The sequence below is a fragment of the Peromyscus maniculatus genome, chromosome 6 (assembly GCF_049852395.1).
Source record: "Peromyscus maniculatus bairdii isolate BWxNUB_F1_BW_parent chromosome 6, HU_Pman_BW_mat_3.1, whole genome shotgun sequence".
Lineage (NCBI taxonomy): Eukaryota > Metazoa > Chordata > Mammalia > Rodentia > Cricetidae > Peromyscus > Peromyscus maniculatus.
In genome coordinates, this window is record NC_134857.1 from 89,025,395 (window position 1) to 89,048,034 (window position 22,640).

The following is a 22,640-nucleotide window of genomic DNA, read 5'->3' on the forward strand; positions in this document are numbered from 1 at the left end:
GGTTTGGAAGGGACACTAGTATTTAGTTCACAAGTTTGTAAAGTCACAGCCACCCAGAGCCACATTAGTGGCATCTGCTCTAAGTGTCAGGGAAACAGGAAGTAGACATGACCTGTTCTCTTTTTTTTTTTTTTTTAAGATTTATTTATTTATTTATTTATTTATTTATTTATTACATATACAGTGTTCTGCCTGCATGTATGCCTGCAGGCCAGTAGAGGGCACCAGATCTCATTACAGATGGTTGTGAGCCACCATGTGGTTGCTGGGAATTGAACTCAGGACCTCTGGAAGAGCAGTCAGTGTTCTTAACCTCTGAGCCATCTCTCCAGCCCCCGACCTGTTCTCTTAATAAGCAAGTTATCACTACGATACTAAATGCACCACATAGCTAACTGCTAAAGTCGCAAGAATAGATTTTAGATCTCTTGAGTTTAGTCATCCGCTTTCCCCTGGTCCTGCTCCTTGCCATCCTCTAGTTTCTGACTCTCTGCTGCCTGGAAGTCAACTCTCTTTTCTGTGTTAACTTTGCCTGTGGTGATATATCGCCAGTTTTCATAAGCATGGTTCAAACACTTGATGCTGAAATGTCAAGGTCCCTAAAGTTTGATGCGTTAACATGGTTTCTAATCTTACAAGTCATGGGGCTGGGGAAATGGCTCAGTGGATAAACTGCTTGCTGTGCAGGTATGAGAAGGATCTGAGGTTTGGATCCCCAGAACATGTCAGGGAGAAAGGAAGGTCCCAGGGTCTTGCTAGGCAGCCAGTCTGGCTGAATCAACTAAATTCCTGGTTACGTCAGAGGACCCTGTCTCAAATAAATAAACAAACAAACAATAGGCACACAGGAGACAAAGGAAGACACCCAACTTCAACCTCTGGTCTCACGGGTGCACACACAGAGGCATATGAATCTACATAAATATGCACATACACACATAATACAAGTCACTCATAAGAACCTGTTGTCACAAAAAGATTGGGCAAAAAATGGCCCAATGACCTTTTGAATATTGTCCTATGTGATTTGTACAGTGGTATGTGCCTATAATCCCAGCACCCAGCAGGTAGAGACAGAGGAATTGCTAGTTCAAGGCCAGCCTGGGCTACATAGACAATGTCTCAAAAAGTGTTTTAAATAAACAAAAAAAGATAGTGTATTATAAAGTTCCATTTCTAATTAAGTCTGACACTATTGCTTCATTTATAATTCAAACACAAAGGGAAGTTCTTCCGGGAACTACCATATTTCCTTTATATTCAAACCTTCCAGTCTCCTCAGATATGAAGTTTCTGTACTTGGGAGGCTGAAGAAGGAATATCAGGAACTTATGGTCATCCTTGGCTATATAGCCTGAGATATCTCTGGTATGATGCTCTGTCTCAAATAAAATCTTAACATTCTGAAAATTTGAACAAGAAGGAATTCTCATAATTTTATTTTTCAGGGCAGCATTAGCCTGATACCAGATAAAACACACATACATTTATATACTCACACACACACACACACACACACACACACACACACACACACACACACAACTTAACACACTCAAACACACACACACATTTTTAAAAAGAAAAAATAAAGTTTCTATCTGTAATTAACGTTATGGTGGTTTGAATAAGAGGGGCTGGGGTTGAAGCCGGGCGGTGGTGGCACACGCCTTTAATCCCAGCACTCGGGAAGCAGAGGCAGGCGGATCTCGGTGAGTTCGAGGCCAGCCTGGGCTACCAAGTGAGTTCCAGGAAAGGCGCAAAGCTACACTGAGAAACTCTGTCTTGAAAAACCAAAAAAAAAAAAAAAAAAAGAGGGGCTGGGTTGAAGGTGTGCACTGCCTCCCCTGGCTAGGGTCATATATTTGAATGCTTCCCAGCTGGCGGACTGTTTTGAAAGGATTAGGAGGTCTGGCCTTGTTGAAGAGGTGCGGTGCACCCCTGGGATTGGGCTTTGAGGTTTCAAAAGCCCTCGCCGGCCGGTCTCATGTCTCTGTCTGCCTCTGACTTACGGATCTGATGGAAGCTCTCAGCCACACTCCAGCACCAGGCCTGCCTGCCTGCTGCCATGCTCCCTGCCATGATGGTCGTGGACTCACCCTCTGAAACCGTTAGCAATATTCCAATGAAAAGATTTCTCTAAAAAGTTGACTTGGTCATGGCGTCTCTTTACAGCAACAGAACAGTGATTAAAAACAAAGAAAAATGCAACAAAGCTCAACCAGATACTAACCAGACCCAACAGCACATTAAAAGGATTGTTACTGCGATCACATGAGATTCAGGCCAAGGATGATAGGTCAATATGTAGAAAACAATAAACACGATACAGCACATCAACAGACTGAGAGTTAAAACCCATATGATCATCTCATCAGATGGAAAAAGTTATTGATAAAATCCAGCATCCTTCCAGGGTAAAAACAAAAGAGATCAGGTGTAGAAGGACATGAGGCCACCATTAAGTCCATATCCAACAAGCCCACAGCCAGCATGTTACTGAACGGGAGACAGGTGAAAGCCTTCCCTCTAAGATCTGGGAGTAGGCAAGGACATCCACTTTCACCTCTTGTATTCAGTATGATGCTGAAGTCCTAGCCAGAGAAAGCCAGGAGGACTGAAGAGCATCTGAACTGGAGGGGAGGAAATCCGACTGTCACTGGTGCAGGTGGCATGGTCTTACAGGTAGATAGCCCTAAAAATTTCACCAAAATCTATTAGCGCTAGTAAGTTCAATTCAGTTTCAGGATAAAAATCAACATCCAGGCTTGTAATCCCAGGCACTCGGGAGGTTGAAGCAGAAGAATTTTAATTCCAAAGCTTTCCTGGGCAGGAGTTCGGGCTAGCCTGGGAAATTTAATGAGATCTTGTCTCAAATAAAAAGAGTAAGGGATATAGTTCATTGATAGAACAATTACCTAGCATGTAGAAGGCATGTTCAATCCTCATTACAGGGAAAAAAAAAGAAAACAGTAGCATTTCTGTCTACCATTAGGAAATTATGTAAACAAGAAATCAAGCAAGCAATCCTATTTGTCATAAATTTAAACCATGATGTGAATGATCTCTACAATGAAAACTATAAACACTGAGAGAAATTGCAAAGGACGGACACACATCTTGTGTTCATGCATTGGAAGAATCAACAGTTAAAATGTCCAAGCGTTCTGCAGAGTCAATGCAATCCCATTCAAAACACTAATAACATTCTTCACAGACCTAGGAAAGACAAGGCTATGATTCATATGTAACTACAAAAACTCCAAGTGAGGATGAGATGTCTCAGGAGCAAACTGTCTTACAAAATCAAGGACCTGAGTTCAATCCCAAGAACTCACATTCAAAAAGCTGGAGAGATGATCCAGTGGTTAAGAGCAAGTGGCTGCTCTTGTAGAAAGGACCAGAGTTTGATTCCCAGCCCCCACATGGCAGCAAGAGTTGTAACTCCAGTTCCTGGGTATTTGACACCCTATCCTGGACTCCGTGGACACCATGCATACATGTGATACACAGACATACATGCAGGCAAAACACTCATACACATAAAAATAAATTTTAAACAAAAGAAGTCAGGTTGTGGTGGTGCATGCCTTTAATTCCAAGACTTGGAAGGCAGAGGCAGGTGGATCTCTGAGTTTGAGGCCTGGTCTACAGAGTGAGTTCCAGGATAGCCAGGACTACACAGAGAACCCTTCTCAAAACAAAAAACAAAGAGTGGACAATGCTTCTGGCCACCACATCTATGTGCACATGCACCCAAACATGGACCTGTACACATGCACTCACGTCCTCGATAGCCAAATCTTGAGTTTATGGTACCTCTATTAAGAATGCACTATAGTTGGGCAGCGGTGGCCCACGCCTTTAATCCCAGCACTCAGGAGGCAGAGTTAGGTGGATCCCTTTGAGTTTGAGGCCAGCCTGGTCTACAGAGAGAGATCCAGAACAGGCACCAAAACTATACAGAGAAACCCTGTCTCAAAAAACAAAAACAAAACAAAAGTATACTATAAAGGTATCCATAGAAACAGCATGTATTGGCATAAAGATACCTAGACCAATGGGGCAGAGTAAAAAGCCTAGAAATAAAGCCTCCACATCCAGCCAACTGATCCTCAGCAAAGAAAGCTGCTAAGAAAGCACATGGGAGCCAGTGTAGTGGCACCCAACTTTAACCCCAGCACTCAGGAGGCAGAGGCAGGCAGACTTCCATGAGTTCTAGGCCAGGGCTACAGAATGAGACCCTGTTTAAAAATTAAACAAACCTCTATGTGCTCCTTAATTTCTTCTCAAATTGACACAAACTAGAATCATTTAGAAAGATGGAACCTCTACTGAGAAAATGCTTCCATCGGATTGGCCTGTAGATAAGTCTGTAGGGAATTTTATTCCTTCTTTTTTTATTTTTTGAGACAGGTCTCCATCATGGAACTCTGACTGTCCTGGAACTTGCTGTGTAGACCAGGCTGGCCTCGAACTCAAAGGGATCCACCTAACTCTGCCTTCTGAGAGTGGGATTAAAAGCATGGGCCACCATGCCTGACTGGTAGGGCATTTTCTTGGTTATCGATATGGGAAGGCACAGCCTATTGTGGGCAGTGCCCCCTCTGGGCAGGTGGTCCTGGGAGGTCTAAGGAAGGTAGCTGAACGCGTGCCTGGAAAATAAGCTAACAGCACTCCTTCCATGGCCTCTACTTCAGTTCCTACTGTCAGGTTTCTGCCTGAGCTCTTGCTGTGACTTTCCTCAGTGATGAACTGTGATTTGGAAGTGTAAGATAAACCCTCTCCTCCCCAAGCTGCTTTTGGTCATGGTGTTTATCACAGCAGTAGAAAGCACTAATTTATCACAGCAATAGAAAGCAGTAATAGGGCAGCATGCAATTGGCCGATGGGTATATGGAAGATTGATATCACTAACCATCTTAGAAGTGCAAATCAAGTCCACCATCAGGTATCATCCCACTGTAGTTAGGATGGGATTGAGACAACCACAGATCGCAAGTACTGGTAAAAGGTCTGGGATGTAGCTCGGTTGGTGGAGTGCTTTGTCCAGCATGCATAAAACCCTGGATTTTCCCAGCACTCAATAAAAACTAGGCGAGTAAATGTGCATGCTTGTAATCAGATCATTTGGCAGTACACACCTTTAATCCCATCACTTGGAAGGCAGAGGCAGGCTCATCTCTGAGTTCAGGGCCAGCTTGGTCTACGTAGTGAGCTGCAGAACAGCCAGGACTATAATAGATTCACTTCCAAAAATATAAAAGAAAGAATACAACTACCAGCCAGGACTGGTGGCATGCTTGTAGGCCTGGCTACTCTTGGGATGCCAGGCCAGGACTGACTGCTTCAGCCCTTCGGCAGAGAGATCTTGTCTCAAAACCAAACCAAACCATAGGATCTACCCAGCAGGTGTACTACTTGTTCTGCATCAATGAAAGTGAAGTCAGTATTTTGAGGAGGTATCTGCACCCCCACAGTCTTATGTTTATGGCAGCAGTATTCACAATAGCTAAGAAATGGAATTCACTTGAATGCCCATCAGTGAATAAATGATGACATCATATATGGGCTGAGATGCTCCAGTGGGTGACAGTTTTTGCTGCCCAGCCTGGCAGCCTAAGCTTGGTCCTGGAGCCTGTACGCTGGGGAGCAATGACCTCCACAGCTATCCTCTGGCCTTCACGTGCCCACGAGCACTTGTGCACACATACCAGCACAATTAAAATAAAAAGGAATAGCTCAGTGGTAGAATGTTTGCAAGTGAGATGCAGAAAATGTATTATATGGGTGGGCGGCGTTGGCACACGCCTTTAATCCCAGCACTCAGGAGGCAGAGCCAGGCGGATCTCTATGAGTTCAAGGCCAGCCTGATCTACAAAGCAAGATCCAGGACAGGCACCAAAACTACACAGAGAAATCCTGTCTCAAAAAACAAAACAAACAAACAAAATGTATTATATGTACACAACTGTACTAGGATTTCTTTTTCTTTTTTTTTTTTTGGGTTTTCCGAGACAGGGTTTCTCTGTGTAGCTTTGCGCCTTTCCTGGAGCTCACTTGGTAGCCCAGGCTGGCCTCGAACTCACAGAGATCCGCCTGCCTCTGCCTCCCGAGTGCTGGGATTAAAGGCGTGCGCCACCAACGCCCGGCTGTACTAGGATTTCTATTGGTTTGATGAATCACCACAGCCAAAGCAACTTGGGGAGGAAAGGGTTTATTTGGCTTACACTTCCACATGGTAGTCCATCACTGAAAGAAGTTAATACAGGACTTCAAACAGGGCAGGAACCCAGAGGCAGGAGCTGATGCAGAGAGGCCATGGAGGGTGCTGTTTACTGGCTTGCTTCTCATAGCTTACTCAGCCTGCTCTCTTATAGAACCCAGGACCACCAGTCCTAAGGTGTCCCATCCACAATAGGGTGGGCACTGTGGGCCCTCCCCATCAATCACTGATTAAGAATATGCCCAACTGAGCCAGGCAGTGGTGGCGCACACCTTTAATCCCAGCACTCAGGAGGCAGAGCCAGGCGAATCTCTGTGAGTTCGAGGCCAGCCTGGTCTACAGAGTGAATTCTAGGACAGGCTCCAAAGCTACACAGAGAAACCCTGTCTCAAAAAAAAGCCCAATTGAGAAAATGCTCCCTAAGATTGGCTTGAGTTTCTCCTTTCTCTCAGATGACCCTAGCTTGTGTAAAGTTGCCACAAAGCTAGCCAGCACAATAGAGTATGGAATCCTGGTATGCAACGTATCTGGAACTGGGGAACATTGAATAAAGGGCACACACACACACACACACACACACACACACACACACACGATATTTGAGACAGGTACTTTTACCCTAATGTAGACATTACACAATGTGCAAATGTACTGGTACCCCCCAAATAAGTACAGTGTATATGTCAATTAAAATTACTTTAGGGCTAGGGCAGTGGTTCAGTGGATAAAGTATCTGCCACAAGAGTGAAGATCAGAGTCTGTAAATCCACATAAAAGCCGGTGAGTGCACCTGTAATTCTGGGTGTGTGTGTGTGTGTGTGTGTGTGTGTGTGTGTGTGTACACAATTGGCTAGTTAAGACAAAGCTCCTCATACAGGGACAGGATCTGCCTCAGAGAATTAAATGGGGGATGACTGAGGAAGACCTGAAGTCAACTTCAGACCTTCACAAGCGCCCGCACATGTGCGCCCCACCCCCACACAACCAAGTACCCATAATCTCATGGTACACACACATAATTTTTTTTTTCTTTTAGCTCAATGTGTTAGCAAAGTGGCTGTAATCTGAGCCTGGGAGGTGGAGGTAGGCAGTTCAGAGATTCAAGATCCTCTCCAGCTACAAACCAAGTTCACCAGCCTGAAAAACAAAGATAAGAGACTTTGTCTTAATACAAAACACAACATCCACCCACAAGCCTTGAATCTTACACATCCCATTCTAGTTCACTATATGGAGTAAGCCCGTGGATCCTGCAGTTTTCAAGTTTACGTCCTCTAACGGACACATTCCTCAGCGGAGGCTGAACAGCGCATAGTGCCTTTTAGCCCTCGGTGAAACGCTGTTGATAACAAAGAAGTCACCAAGCAAGCCCAGCCTAAACAGAGGGGGGATGGAAAACCGCAGCGGGAACAAAGGCCTCCATCTGCAGGCGGCGGCCTCACGGCTGCTCTGGGCGCTTTCACCCTGGGTCTCCGCGCGTCAGCAGACGAGGCCCCAGAGCTCGGGCTAGGCGGCCGGGTCCTGGGGTTGGGCTCAGATCAGAATCGCCTCGGTAATCAGCGGCCGGGACAGACCCGGCCTCGTCTATCTGATCAATTCATCACTTCTGAGCGCCGGGCCCGCAGGACCGATCCCGAGACCTCGGGAACCGCGGCACCGCCACCGCCCAGGGGGCCTCGCTGCACAGCGCCCCGCGGAGGGGGCTTCGCAGGAGGGCTGCTTTTCATCTCGGGTCGGCCCGGCGGGGCGGGGGTCACGACCCGATCAAATAAGATCAAGGTGTAGGCGGGGGAGGGGCGCGGGGCGGACACACACACACTCGCCTCGCACGCCCCACGCACGCACAGACACTCTCACACCCACACTCACACTCAGCCACGCGCACCACGCACGCAGCAGCACCGCACCAAACAGCTCCGTCCTTAACCCCGGCCGCGCTCCCACTCGCGAGGAGGCGGAAGTTGCGCCCTCTTTTAAACACTGCGTCCTGTCCCAAAGGATTCTGGGAGGAACCACAGAGTGGTCAGGCGGCTTCCGCACAGCGTGTTTACCCAGAGCACTCTTTTGTGCCTCCGTGTGGCTGGGAGGTCCCAGAACAAAAGGACCGATTTCCATAAACAGAATTGCACTTTGTTTTGTTTAAAAGTCAAAGTGCCTCAACCTGGTGTCCAACTCAAGATCCTTCCGCTTCAGCCTCTGGGTGCTGCGATTACAGGCAGGCAGAAAGCCTTTACTATGTATGAGTTTATATAAAATGTAAATGTTCATCTCCCCATCTACTTTTTCTTTGATATTTTTTTTGCCCTACATTAAAAAATATCCAGTTTCTAGCTATGAAATGATCCAGTCTCAGATTTATATGTGGATGGTTTTATTTACCATGGGCTTAGCAACCCTGGATTATTACTAATAAGAGCACCATACGAACACTCTTCAGGTGAGCCTTCTCCCTGACAATAAATACTATTTATCACATGTATTTATTGGCAGAGTGAGAGCAGTGTGTCATGATGCATGTGTGAAGGTCAAGGACCTCTTTCAAGGAGTAGATTTTCTCCTCGTACCATTCCAGTCCTGAAATCAGGATCAGCCTGACACCTTTGGTAGAAGGCACCTTTACCCACTGAACCATTTCATCAAAGGCTATTTGAGTAAAGAAACGGGGCATCTTTAAAATGGAGGAATGTAGGACTGTATATACCTAGCCTCACTTAGTCTCATGACTGCCCAAAACTTGATGCTGAGCCTTCATTTACATTTATTCCATTAAAATAGATCTGATTTTTTGCCAGACATTGTGGTGCACCTGAGAGGCAGAAGCAGGTCAGATATCTGGGTTCAAGGCTAGTCTAGTCTATATACTAAGTTTCAGGAAAGCTGGGGGTATGGTGATGTGCCTCTCACCATGGAGATTGTATTAATATTTCATCCTCTTCTCTGTCCTTTTTCAGTAAGGGCTGGGGGTGGCAAAGTACAAGAATTTTAGCCATTAGTAGAAAATTATTTCTGAAGCTGTAACTTTTTTGTTTTTGTTTTTTTTCCGAGACAGGGTTTCTCTGTGTTACAGCTCTGGCTGTCCTGGATCTCATTTTGTAGACCAGGGTGGCTTTGAACTCACAGAGACCTGCCTGCCTCTGCCTCCTGAGTGCTGGGATTAAAGGTGTGTGCCACCACTGCCTGGCCGGAGCTTTAATTTGTGCTTAATGCCAGTCTTTTTGGCACCTTCAATAAACAGACATGGAGGAAAGTACCCATCATATGCTCCAGAATTCCACTGGCTCATTTATTTTCTAAGGGCCTGGGTGATTAACCTGGGAACCTTTTAGAATGAAGCTCACCAATAATTTGTCTTTAATAGTGGGCCTGTTGGTTAAATGTATCAGAGGAGCGACCTACCTCACTGAATAGACTTCATTTTTGACCCATATTCAGCTCCCCCAGGAAAAAGCTTGGCCATCGTATCTTCTGTAACCTTTACAGTGAACTCATCAGATGACAATATTCACTCAGGTGAGCCAACATGCTACGCTATGGGTAGAACCCAGGGGAGCACTGAAAAGTTCAATAAACACACATGACGAAGCACGCAGCAACCACAGGGAAAAAGGTTTATTTTCAAGGACTGTGCCAACAATGGTGAATAAAAAATGGTATTTCAACTATAAAAAGGAGCTGATTTCATTTGACCCTGGTGAGCAGGGTTCGTGGTGATGAACCTGAATCTGAAGCAATATTGCTACCCTCCAACTTCTACCCCTAAAGAACTTCCCCTAGAAGAAAAATTTATCATTTTTTTTTTCTTTGCCAAAAATGAGACACATCAGCCTAAATAGTGAGTACACCAGGCTCCTATGTACCTGCTTACATAAAGTCAAGAGTCAAGAAGTGAAATAGGGTATTTGCTTCTTCATGTACTTTTTGGAACATTCTGGTAAGAAAACATCTTAAAATCTACCAACTCAGGCATTTAGGCCAAGAGGAGCCCTGAAGGAAGCTGCAGAATGAAAAGCTGTTTAAGAAATGAAGGTGCTCTGCAGACCCAAGTCGGAGCCATCAGCCCCATTTGAAAACAAGTCAGTAAATACAAATCAAATACAAAGTAACTGGTGCTGAACCTGCTTCCCACAGGACACCCAGGAGGTCAACAGGTCCCCAACTCACTCCCAGGATCTCTGCAGATCCATCAGATTTCTCTCTCCTGTGTACAATCCTCAGGAATGACCATGGAAAGCAGCAATCACTGCGGTTCACCCTACGGACCAATTCCTGAAGAGAGACGCTCACACACGCAGTGCTTTATACCACTGCAATCAAAGACTCAGGTGCATCAGAACCAAAGCCTCCCAGCAGCCTTTGTTCTTGCAGCGTGTGCAGACGAGAGAACTTCACTTCACCTGCAAGTGAGCCACAGCGCTTGTCCACTCAAGCTTTATGATGGACAACTCAACTGGAACATCTGTGTATACCCTTGTGTGTTATTAGTATTAGATCTCTCTCTCTCTCTCTCTCTCTTTTTTTTTTAGATTGTTGTCGACTTTACACCTAACAGCTGATTCTTTTGCAGGCATAAGGAGGAAGGAATGGAAAAATCTTCCCTGCAAATGTTGTTATCTAACATCATCTGTCCAGAAGTCCTCACATTCCATGAAAAATCCCTGAATACTCAGCTGGAAGTTCTGTTTTCCTTTACTCAGTAACACACTCATTTTATTAATGGATTCTATGAGCTGTCCAATATGGTAATATCAGTGCCTCCTCTCATTTCAATTTCTCATGGTCTTACAGTAAAATACACCAGTGAAATACTGCAGTATGAAGAAAAGTGAGTTTGCAGAGACACAATTAAAAATTGCTGTAACCCAGATTAAAGAACAAGTTGTGTCTTTTATAACATGACAGAATTCCCATCTATATATACTTTCATTACAATAAATTCTTATACTAGATGAATTTACTAGTATATGAATTGATATACTAATTTACTTATCTCTTCTAGCAAAACTTCAAATATATTAGTCAATTATTTATTCAATAGTTCCTTCCCCCAGCATTGGTATTTAAAACTGAGTAACAGTATTTAGCACTAAGTAATTTAGAAAGTATCACAAAAGCTTTAGGAAATAGTAAGAGTTGGTTCATTTTCTACATATCAGTTGGTCAGGTGGAATCTTCTTTGAGGATACTGGTGAGCAGAAAATGCTTCCTGTCTCACTCATTGCTTCTAGTCTCCAAACCAACAACCCTGGAATGCACATTCTTGGGTTCTCTTGGGAAAACCCTCAAGCTACCAGCACATGGCAAACTGTTCTCTCTACTCTGAGAACCATGCTCTCTTAAACTCCCAGATGGGCATAGAAAATACACATTTCAAAAGCCAAACTATTTCTTGACCTTTTATAACTCCTATTTCCCACTCAGTCCCACTCTCCCTCCCCAATTCACCATATTCAAATTAGCCAATAAAGTCAAGCCTGAAATTATCTTCTGATGTACGCCTTTAATCCCAGCACTCAGGAGGCAGAGGCAGGCAGATCTCTGTAAGTTAGAGGCCAGCCTGGTCTACACAGAGAGCTCCAGGACAACCAGGGATATTCAGAGATTGTATCTAAAAAAAAAAAAATTCCCAAACCAAAAAGGTCTTCCCTTCCAGGAAGTCTGAACACAGCCTATATCCTTCCCTAATGAGCCTCAGTTTTCAAAGGTTCTGATGAGGGACTGAAGAGCAAAATAGATGACCAATTACAGGTTGTTTTTTTCAGTGCTGGGGATCAAACCCAGGACCTTGACAATAGTAAGCAAATCCTCTACTACTGAGCTATCACCCAGCCCAGGTTTTTAAGCAGGAGGTACATAATCATATCACCAAGGGGTGTGATTTATCTGGAGATATATGCTTGCTGCTGAGGGCTGATTAACACAGAGATCAAAGAAGTTGGCTTTCTGGAGTCCCCTGGAGTAAAAACAATGTTCGTGACCATGAGCTTTGCACACACATGGCAGCAGATGCTGCCATGTCATCTTAGGGCACTGATGAGTTTGACTGAACTCTCCCACACTTGGTCCAGGTTCCCGACAAGTTCTTCATCCTTATCCCCTTGGTTGGCGGTTGATGAGTGGGATACTTTGGAATTCATTTGATAAACAGGACATAAAAGGCCATTACAATGCAGGCAATTGCAACAGCAGCATGCAGCCGGGTCCCAATCACAGCAGCTAGGAGACAAAAACGAAGAGAAGTTACACCCGGCTCCTCACAAAGCCCTTGCTTCCAAAGCCATGTTCTGAAATCTCTAAAGAGAACCAAAGCTTTCCAGAGTCTGGGAATGTTTTTTGTTTTTTGAGGACAGGGTTTCTCTGTGTAACAGTCCTAGCTGTCCTGGAACTTGATTTGTAGACCAGGCTGGACTCCAACTCACAGAGATCCGCCTACCTCTGCCTCTTAAGTGCCGGGATCAAAGGTGTGCGCCACCACTGCCTGGTGAGTCTGGGGATGTTCTTTTTTTTTTTTTTTTTTTTTTTTTTTTTTTTTTTTTTTTTTTGAGACAGGGTTTCTCTGTGTAGCTTTGCGCCTTTCCTGGAACTCACTTGGTAGCCCAGGCTGGCCTCGAACTCACAGAGATCCGCCTGGCTCTGCTTCCCGAGTGCTGGGATTAAAGGCGTGCACCACCACAGCCCGGCACCTGGGGATGTTCTTAAATGGTCCATTGCGCTCTAGGCTCTGCATGAATTGCTTATCCCCTTCCCCCTTCTTACTTTTTGATGGAATATCACTCTGCAGCCCTGGCTGGCCTGGATTTGTAGGCAGAAGAAGGATGTCCTTGAACTCACAGAGATCTACCTGCTTGTCTGCCTCTGCTTCCCGAGTGCTGAGATTAAAGGCGTGTGCTGCCATGCCTAGCCTCCCTAACCCTTTTGGAGTCAAAAGTTCACTATGCAATGTAGGCCAGACTTGAACTCCCGAGGGCTAGGATTATAGGTATGTGTCACCAAGCCTGTCCTTGTTTTACCCTACTTTGAAAAGAAAATAGTTACATAGGATTCCTGATGAAAGTGCCCGGGGCTGGAGAGATAGCTTCGAGGTTAAGAGCACTGACTGTTCTTCCAGAGATCCTGAGTTCAATTCCCAGCAACCACAAGGTGGCTCACAACCATCTGTAATTAGATCTGGTGCCCTCTTCTGGCCTGCAGGCATACATGCTGTATACATAATAAATAAATAAATCTTTGAAGGGCGGTGGTGGCACACGCCTTTAATCCAAGCACTCTGTGAGCCTGGACTACAGAGTGAGCTCCAAGAAAAGCACAAAGCTATACAGAGAAACCCTGTCTCGAAAAACCAAACAAGGCCGGGTGGTGGTGGCGCATGTGGCACACGCCTTTAATCCCAGCACTCGGGAAGCAGAGCCAGGCGGATCTCTGAGTTTGAGGCCAGCCTGGGCTACCAAGTGAGTCCCAGGAAAGGCGCAAAGCTACACAGAGAAACCCTGTCTCAAAAAACAAAACAAAACAAAACAAAAAAAAAAAAAGAAAAGAAAAGAAAAGAAAAACCAAACAAACAAACAAAAAAAGGGTGCCCAAAATAACCAAGTTAATGTGGATAGAAAGATTAGACAGATAGATGAATTCAATAAACTAAAGTTAAGGTCCCAATGTGTTCTGTTAGAAAAAAAAATCAGTGGATGGGCTGGAGACTTGGCTCAGTAGTTAAGAGCACCTGTTGTTCTTTCAAAGGACCTGGGTTTGATTCCCAGAACCCACAGGGAGGCTCACCACTTCCTCAGGCATCAGGCATGCATGTGATGTACAAGACATACATGCAGACAAAGTAGTCATATGAATAAAATTTTTAAAAAATAGGTAGAGAAATATTCTCCTGCTAAGAGGAATGTCAGGCCAGCCTAAAATTATATAACTTGTAACATTCCCCCCCCTCACCCCAGGATACAGAGTATTACTATGTTGCCCAAGCTGGCTTCTTGGCCTCCCCAATAGTGGGACTATAGGATGGGCCACATTTGCCAGTGTACTGTCACTTAGTCCTGGAATACAAAGTTACCTAGACAGTCAAATAGACAAGTGTGCCTTAAGTAACAGCATATTTAAATGTACCTCTTCCCTCAACTTTAGAAATGACTATTGTACATTACTAATGGACGCTGGCAAAGCACTTCCCACACAAGCGTGAGGACCTGAGTTAAAGCCCAGAAGCCACATAAAGCTGGCCAGAGTCACACACATCTGTGCTCACAGTACCTCTAAGATAAGTAGGCAGGGCAACTCCTGGAGGCCCCCAGAGGCTAGCTAGCCAGGTGTGCACGGCAGCAAACACACACCCACAGCACATCACACACACACACACACACACACACACACACACACACACACACACACACTCACATATAAAGGTGAATCAGCAAACACACACACACAGCACATCACACACACACACACACACACACACACACACACACACACACACTCACACATAAAGGTGAATCCAAATACAACCCCAACCCCCTGCCTTGTAGTTTAGAGAACCACGCTGCCGAGAAAGATCTATCTCCTCTCTGGGTCTAGAGAAGAAGACCTTACCTTTGTAAAACACGCCCCAAACGCCCTTCTTCTCTGAGAGCAGCCAGGTTTTGAGCCGAGGTACCTTCTTGAAGTAGGCACAGGTGCATACGAAGAGCAGACCAAACACCAGAATGCCGTCCAAGGAGTATACTGTCACACAAAGAGGAAGAGAAAGCCTTTGGTGCTGCTCTAGCTTGGGAGAGGTGAGCCTGCCCAGAGCTCGGGGCCAAGATCTCCTCAACAGCAGCACCAGCTCTCCACAGGAAGGGGCCAAGAGCTGGCACTGCTCCCCGGGGGGAGACAGCCCCTTCGCCACTTCACTGCCTGCCCTCAGCACAAACTGAAAACCTGTGGACTTGTGTGGACCTCGGGAGTAAGTGGTGCTTGTTCCAGGTTTTAAGGATCTTGAAAGTCTGAGGATAAAGATTTACATATGTTCTTGGTATAAATCACTCATCTGATGAAGGAAAGCTCAATCTTCAGCCAAGTTTTTCAGATCTGCATCTGTTGATAAAGCATGTTAGGCAGACCAAAAAGCTTAATGGAAATTCCAGGAGTTAGGCTTCATATGGCTACACTTTCGCTATGTTCAGTTGATACTTCAAGCATGAGTCACCTTTTACAAACCAGATTCCTGCCAGAACACAAAGTGTGCATATGGGAAAAAAAATAGGAAATACTGATATCCAAAAAGTGCATCCATAATGATGCACCCCTTTAACAATGGCATTAGCAAAGCTCTGCCTCAGCTACAAAGGGAGGCTATGTCCTATTTCTGTTTTTGAAACAGGGTCCTGCTATGGAGGCAGGGCTGACCTTAAATGTGTGGTCTGGCTGCCTCCCTCCCTCTTCCCCACGCCAGGCTTAGAGGTGTGTCACACACATCATACAAAGTCCAGTCTCAAAAAGAACAAAACAAAAATGTGTCTGATGCTTAGACACCAAGGAAAGCTCTTAATTCTGTTTCATGTGTTATATAGGTAAGCAAAATGCATTATATAAAGGTAAAATTTATCCACGACACTAGAATGTTCTATTTCCTAGTTCACAGTATGTCTTCCTCTGGGTGATGCCCCTTTTCTAATTCTCTGTACTATGGTAAGACTGACTACCCAGAATGCTTCAAATGGATATTACACACACCCAGTGTCTGCCAGTTCCTCCCAGTTCTGGACCACACTGTCTATCTTCCTCCAGTGGGACTATTTCACAGCTAGTTCCTGTACACCAGTACACTCACAGTTTTCATGGACACCTTCATGTGCTACTCTTTTGCTCTTATAAGTTCTTGTAGATAATGCCAAACTTCACAAGGACGTGACATTTGACTCTTCAGTGTCGAGTCTATGGAAGGCTGTGAGAAATGCTTTCCTGAGACCCTCCAATCCCAGTGCCTTAAAAGCTTTCTCACTTCTTTTCCTGTAAGACTGACTATAAAGGTCTTCATTCCTCCTCTAGAACTTGGAAACCATGGCTATAAAATTGTTTGAAGCAGCCTGGGAAAAACAGGTGCGATAAACAGGGGGAGCAAATGTTCCATCAGTAACGAAAGGCGGCTCCTAAATCCACCCTTGGCAACGTGAGCCAGAGGTTCCGGATGAAACCACCCAGCTGGGACTTTTAAAGCCAAACAAGTAAAACCAAACCAACCAAACAAAAAAAACTTTGGGGATTGTCTCCTTTCACCCTGCCCGCAAAGTGGGGGGTTTGATCCCATTCCTGGGTCCTCTCACGCAGCCTATTGTCCAATAGTATGAGACTTTGGGGAACTTGATGACATCCTCTATTCCCTGGGGGCTAACAGCACTAATTCTATGGTGACCAACCTCCCCAGTGGCCAGAACTAACTTCTAGGAAAGAAAAGAGAGAAAGGGTAATAACCAAAAAGTCAGGTGTGGGCACTAGGCAGCGCTTGAGATCACCGATGGACGTGAGGAGAGGGGACCTGGGAGAAAAACCCCAGACAGGAGCTAGGGGCTCCCCAAGGCCCAGGGGGGCTGGGCTGGGAGGGGGCGGGGAACGGCCACGTCAGTCAAGCCCCGCCCGCCACGTTTGTCCCCCCCCCCCCCCATCCTCTACGGCCATCCTCCGCTCCGGTCCCAGCTCTCACCGTTCGTCATGGCGGTAGGGCCCGGCCGGGATGAAGGGTCCGGGTTCAGCAGTAGCGGCGGCGAAAGCGGGGGATCCCGGCTCCCACTTTGACACTTCCCGATCCGGGACGCGGTGACGGGAACGAGCCGTGGTACGCAAGCGCAAGGGCCGCGAGAAGAACGCCGAACTCAATCAGACGTAATTAGCAGATCGTCGAGCTACGGACCCTGCCAGCGTCGTGTCTGCGTACCTGCGTAGTGTCTGCGTCCCGACGACGACGTAGCGCGGGGCGAGCGTGGCCGGCGAGGCTTCTTTTGTGGTCATGGCAACCAGATGTCGGCAGCTTGTGCCTGTGTGGCTCCCAGACTGGACGGCTGCCGTGTGTTTGAAAAATAAAGGCCGGATGACTTGCGCTGTGGCTGCTGCTTTGTGTGTGTGTGTGTGGTGACTCAGGTGTGTATACTACAGCAGGGTCACTTCATCGATGGCAATAGCAAGCTGAAAACAGCCCCACTGTTGGACCTGTCTTCTTGGGGATACAGTTTTTGGTTTGTTTGTTGTTTTACTTCTACTTTCTGCAGTAGTACTATGTTCTGTAAGATCTGAAACCCAACGAGAGTATGAGGGCGTGGCGGGCGGGGCGCGCAACAGTAGTTACTCAGGCTTCTTCGACTGCCCTTGCTGCTTGGCTTCTTCTGGCGGAAATCTAGCCAAACTGCGTCTAAATTTTGTAAACAAAGTAAGGAACTTTACAAAAAAAGCCTCATATTTCAGTCCGTTGTCAGAAGCATTCAGATGACTTCCTGTTTGCTAGAATGGGTTTTTCTTTTCCTTAAACTATCAGGATAGTTTGCTTTATCTCCTGCATTTAAATCATCCTGGGGTCACCTCAGGCACTTTATTTCACTAATCTGCCCTATCATGGCTTCTCTGAGGATATTTTGACAAGATGATGAAAGGCATCCGTCTAGTGATGGAGTGGGGTACAGGAGACAAAGCTAGGTTCTGCTTTGTAAGCTGGAAGCTTTCATTGTAGACAATTCAGTCTGCTTTATTAGAGTCTGGGTGAAAAGTGCTGCCCTGAATCACGAAAGCGTGGTTGTCAAAAACCTAAGAATTCTGTCCATTCCTGCTACAGTGCCATCTGCTGGCTGTGAACTGCCTGGTTACCTAGAAGAGAACTGTCAGAAGGTTTGGAATGGAGAGTCAGGAGGAGGGGAGAAACCATCACTGGCAACAACAGCTGTAACAAAGTTTAATGTAGGAAAGACTCTTTGAGAAAACATACTGAAATTAAGAAATCACAGCATCAAAAAATGAAAGATACCGAGGAAAAACTAATATAAGCCAGACAATCATTCCGATTACATATGCATGGGCGTACACACAGGGCATTCCACAAACCAAAACAGGACCATAGAGACGGTTCAGTGTTAAGAGCATTTGCTGTTATTGCTAGAGACCTGAGTTAGGTTTCCAGCACCCAAATGATGGCTCACAACTGTCGAGTTTCAGGAGGCACTATTGCAGAAATATGCCTTCCTAGTCAAAAATCCCTCCTCACACCTAGAGATGAAGGAAGGAAAGCTCTATACTTCTGTAGAACAATCTTTTTTGTACACTATGAATATGTATTACTCTCATTTGCTAATAAAAAGCTGATTGGCCAATAGCTGGGCAGGAAGAGATTGAGCACGAGAGACTAGAATTCTGGGAAGAGGAAGGGCGGAGTCAGAGAGTTGAGGGCAAACACAGAGAAGCAAGATGAGAATGCTGTACTGAGAAAAGGTACCACGTGGCTAAGCATAGATAAGAATTATGGGTTGATTTAAGTGTAAGAGTTAGCTAGTAATAAGCCTGAGCTCTCACCCCAGAGAGACAAGACAGGAAATGTCCCTTTACACTGTGCTAAAGTGCCTGTCAGACTGTGATTAATGCCTAAATTAGAGTTGGCTTTGACAGATTTTACTAACTCATATACATGTTAGGCTTATGCATCCCAGAGTGCCATACTTCAGTCTCTTTCAGGTCTCAGCCCCAGGTTATACTTCGATCATTTTAAACATAGACAAGATACGACAAGCCTGGCCACTTAGGCACATAAGAGATTTAAAAGCAAAAATATTACCTGTTGCCAGAATTACTTTAAGTATACCGGTGTTGTTCGTTTTTCGAATGGCTGTTGCCCAGGGTCTTCTTGCCCACCTGGCAAAACCATGTCTTTCCTGTTAAGAACACAGGGGACTTAACTGTAGAGCAGGACTTGATGGTGGTTGTGACCTGAAGATGCCCTTGTGAGCTACTCTCTGAGCGGTATGTCTAATGGCAGATAGGACCTAATGGCAGCTAGGCAATCCTGATAAATAATAAACATTTACATCCTAGCATCCCAAATTTCACTTGTCTAAGAGGCCTGGCTAGCATGCAACTTATCTTTTGGTATTTTGAAGGCATTGCTTCTTTAGATAATTCCACTTGTGTGATTTAATGTCTCCTAAGCAAATCTATTACTAAATCTTTTATAACATCAATTTTATTACTTCAAGTTTCTTTTACATCTATCCTATACCCCTCTTCTGGACTCTGTGGGCATATAAGCAGGCTTGTGGTACACACACACACACACACACACACACACACACACACACACGCAGTCGAACTACTCACACATAAATAAAAATAAAACAAAAACAGTCTGAGATGGGAGAATGTCAAGTCGGAGGCCAACTTGGGAGAGAGAGAGAGAGAGAGAGAGAGAGAGAGAGAGAGAGAGAGAGAGAGAGAGAATGTGAGAATGTGTATGCGTATGTGTTCCAGGTCAGCCTGGGCCATGTAGTGAGACTTCATTTCAAAAAACAAAACAAGGTCTAAGGCTGTGGCTCAGTGACAGAACACATGCCTAGTATATTCAAGGTTCTGGATCAATCTCCAGAAATGTAAAATGAAAAGAAAGGGGGCATTCCTCCCTTGAAATCCCCTCCATTCTCAGAAGTTATTTCTCACTTTTTCTTAATACATCTATAAACAAAATCCATTTTTCTCATTATTAATTTGATTGGTGAACTATCCATGGCTCCATGGCTTAAAATATCACTTTCTTTTTACATTTTATTCAGTGTGTGTGTGTGTGTGTGTGTGTGTGTGTGTGTGTGTGTTTACGTGTAGAAATCAGAAGACAACTGAGTTTTTTTTCCTTCTACTGTGTGGGTCCTGGGGACCAAACTCAGGTTGTCCGCCTTGGCAGCAAGCTCCTTTACCTTCTGAGGTATCTTGCTAGTCTCAACTATTACTTTTCTATAAAAGTCATAATTTGATATCCTGCTTAACAATAAAGATTTATATATTCTAAAAAGTTAACAATAGACATATGATTAGGGATGGTGCTGTCCTTGAGTGGAGGGGAGCTTTGTCTCTTGCTCAGGTGGGCTTCAATCTAAGAGCTTAGATGCCAGAAGCCCGCTGAATCAGTGCCTTCAGGCTTTTCTCCCTTGAATCTGAAAAATGAAATCCACAGTCCACAGAGGGTGAGTTTTGCAAGTTTCATCGTAGGAAGCGTAAGAGAAGGCAGAGCTCCCGTACCTCAAGGGTGGCCACTGAGAAGCGGTACGCCCCCCACTGAGCTGCTAGTCTGGGGGACTGTAACAACTGGTGGATGAAACTGGGGTGAGGTGTCGAGAAGGAGTCACTCCAGACACCCACAAAGTGTCCAGGTATTTCTTCTCAGTCTCATTCAGGTCTTTAAGTATAGTTTCCAAAGCAGGGGCGTTCATTTCAGAGAAGAGCCATAATGTGGAAACCCCATCTCCCTTCTGATATCCCTGGTCTCTGGCAAGGACAGAACTGCCAACAGGACCTTGGAGAAAAACTACTTGCTTTAGGTGACTATGGTGGATTGAATAAGAGTGGCCCCCATAGGCTTATATATTTGAATGCTTAGTTATCAGGGAGTGGCACTATTTGAGCAGGATTGGGGGGTGTCCTTGTTGGAGTAAGTGTGGCCTTCTTGAAGGAAGTGTGTCGCTGGGGGTGGGTTTTGAGGTTTAAAAAGCAGTCATACCCCCTAGCACAGTCTCTCTATGGATCAGGACGTAGCTCTTAGTTACTTCTCCAGCACTATGCCTGCCTGCTGCCATGCTTCTCACCATGATGAGAATGGACTAACCCTCTGAAACTGTAAGCCAGCCTCCAATTAAATGTTTTCCTTTAAAAGAGTTGCTGTGGCCATGGTGTCTCTTCACAGCAACAGAACACTGACTAAGCCAGGGTTGTCACCCTAAAACTACCTGACTGCTTTCTGTCTCATCACCAGCTGGGCATGGTAGCTCATGCCTGTAATCCTAACACTTGGGAGGCAGATAATGCAGTCTTTGTCAATTCAGGACCAGTCTGGTCTACACAGCAAATTCTAGGCCAAACAAGGCTACACAGCCCTGACTTAACAAAAGTAATACACACACACACACACACACACACACACACACACACACACACACACACACACACAGGAGGTCAGGTCCAAAGGAAACTCCAGTTCCCTGAACTCTAAAAGGCAGTCCAAATATCTAGACATGAGCTCATCCTGGACTAGAGGAGGATTTCTGGCAGCTAGATAAAAGCCAGTATTCCTCAGGAACTTGTGAAGCCAGTTACTGTCAATCAAAGGGAGTCATTTCCTAGCAATCAAAGCGCACGCTGGCCTCCGGCTCCTTCAGTATTACAGGACCTGTTACACATTGCAAGTCCACACTAGCAACCTCGCCCTGCTCACTGCTCCTCTGCTCAAACTCCCACCAGCTCAGAGCTTCCCTCCTGACAGCGACTCATCCTTCTTGAACCCTGGCTGTTTTCACCGTTCTTCTTTTCAGTTCCTGCCCCTGCTATTTCCACGAGTTTTCTTCCCTCTCCTGCTTCCCCTAGCACCGGCCAGGTCCAGTCTGCTGGCTATATTCAGTCTACTGCTTTCTCTCTCTGCTCTGGACTCTAGCAGATGCCTCTGAGATGCTATTCTCTCTCTCATATCTACAATAAAACCTTCACATACCTGGGAGCGATCATACCATTAGTTTAGACACATACATTGTTTCTCCTGTGTAAAATATGTCCTTTCTAGGGTTATTGGATTAAGTGAACTTCTGTTTACAACAATAGTTGACATGAGGCATTACATCAAGACTAGCTGGGCAGTGATGTTGCACACCTTTAGTCCCAGCACTCAGGAGGCAGAGGCAGGCAGATCTCTGTGAGTTCGACGCCAGCCTGGTCTACAGAGCAAGTTCCAGGACAGTCAAGACTGTTACACAGAGAAACCCTGTCTCTAAAAACAAAAACAAAAACAAAAAAACAAAAGCTAGCTACCATTGTTGATGTTCATTTGTTTAAAAGTATTTACCAGTATTTATGATGTGCTGGGCACTTTATAGGTTTTGCAGAAATCGAGACAAAAATAAGTCCCTGCCTCCAAGAGAACCAAATGTGCTAGGTAAGACAGCTGAATAAACAAATTTAAGAGTATACAGCCATTGTACAGCTGACATTATTTTTGATTTTGTAAAATATCTGTGGAAAATGTTTAAATGAGAAATCAAATCAGAGTCTGAAAGAAGGTACATGAGTGAGAGCCTGTAGGTCGCTGGGATCTGGACCTAGGTCTATGTAGCTTCAAAGCTGCTTTCCACTTGTTATCACATCGCCTCAAATTGCAGTGCTCTCCACCCATACTGATCTCTGGTGATTTTTGTCCCAAGCAATA

At 45.3% G+C, this 22,640-nt stretch overlaps 1 protein-coding gene and 1 non-coding gene across 3 annotated transcripts; both read right to left on the reverse strand.

The window, feature by feature from the left end:
- Window positions 1-7,759: 7,759 nt before the first annotated feature.
- On the reverse strand, window positions 7,760-8,178 carry LOC121830640 (small Cajal body-specific RNA 2). The gene has a single exon (XR_006073857.1).
- A 1,642-nt stretch (window positions 8,179-9,820) lies between these two features.
- Window positions 9,821-19,116, reverse strand: Tmem167b (transmembrane protein 167B). Of its 2 annotated transcripts, none has more exons than XM_006979465.4 (4): window positions 19,020-19,116; window positions 16,911-17,612; window positions 14,819-14,950; window positions 9,821-12,439 (listed from the first exon to the last, which is right to left on the reverse strand). In XM_006979465.4, the coding sequence occupies exons 2-4, from the start codon at window positions 16,918-16,920 to the stop codon at window positions 12,357-12,359; spliced, it is 225 nt and encodes a 74-aa protein (XP_006979527.1). In that variant the 5' UTR covers window positions 16,921-17,612; window positions 19,020-19,116; the 3' UTR covers window positions 9,821-12,356. The 2 variants fall into 2 exon arrangements, with proteins under 2 accessions (XP_006979527.1, XP_042135668.1); XM_042279734.2 differs by lacking the exon at window positions 19,020-19,116 and adding an exon at window positions 12,812-12,824 and having other exon boundaries at window positions 10,419-12,439; window positions 14,768-14,950; window positions 16,911-17,040.
- Between the last annotated feature and the right edge of the window lie 3,524 nt (window positions 19,117-22,640).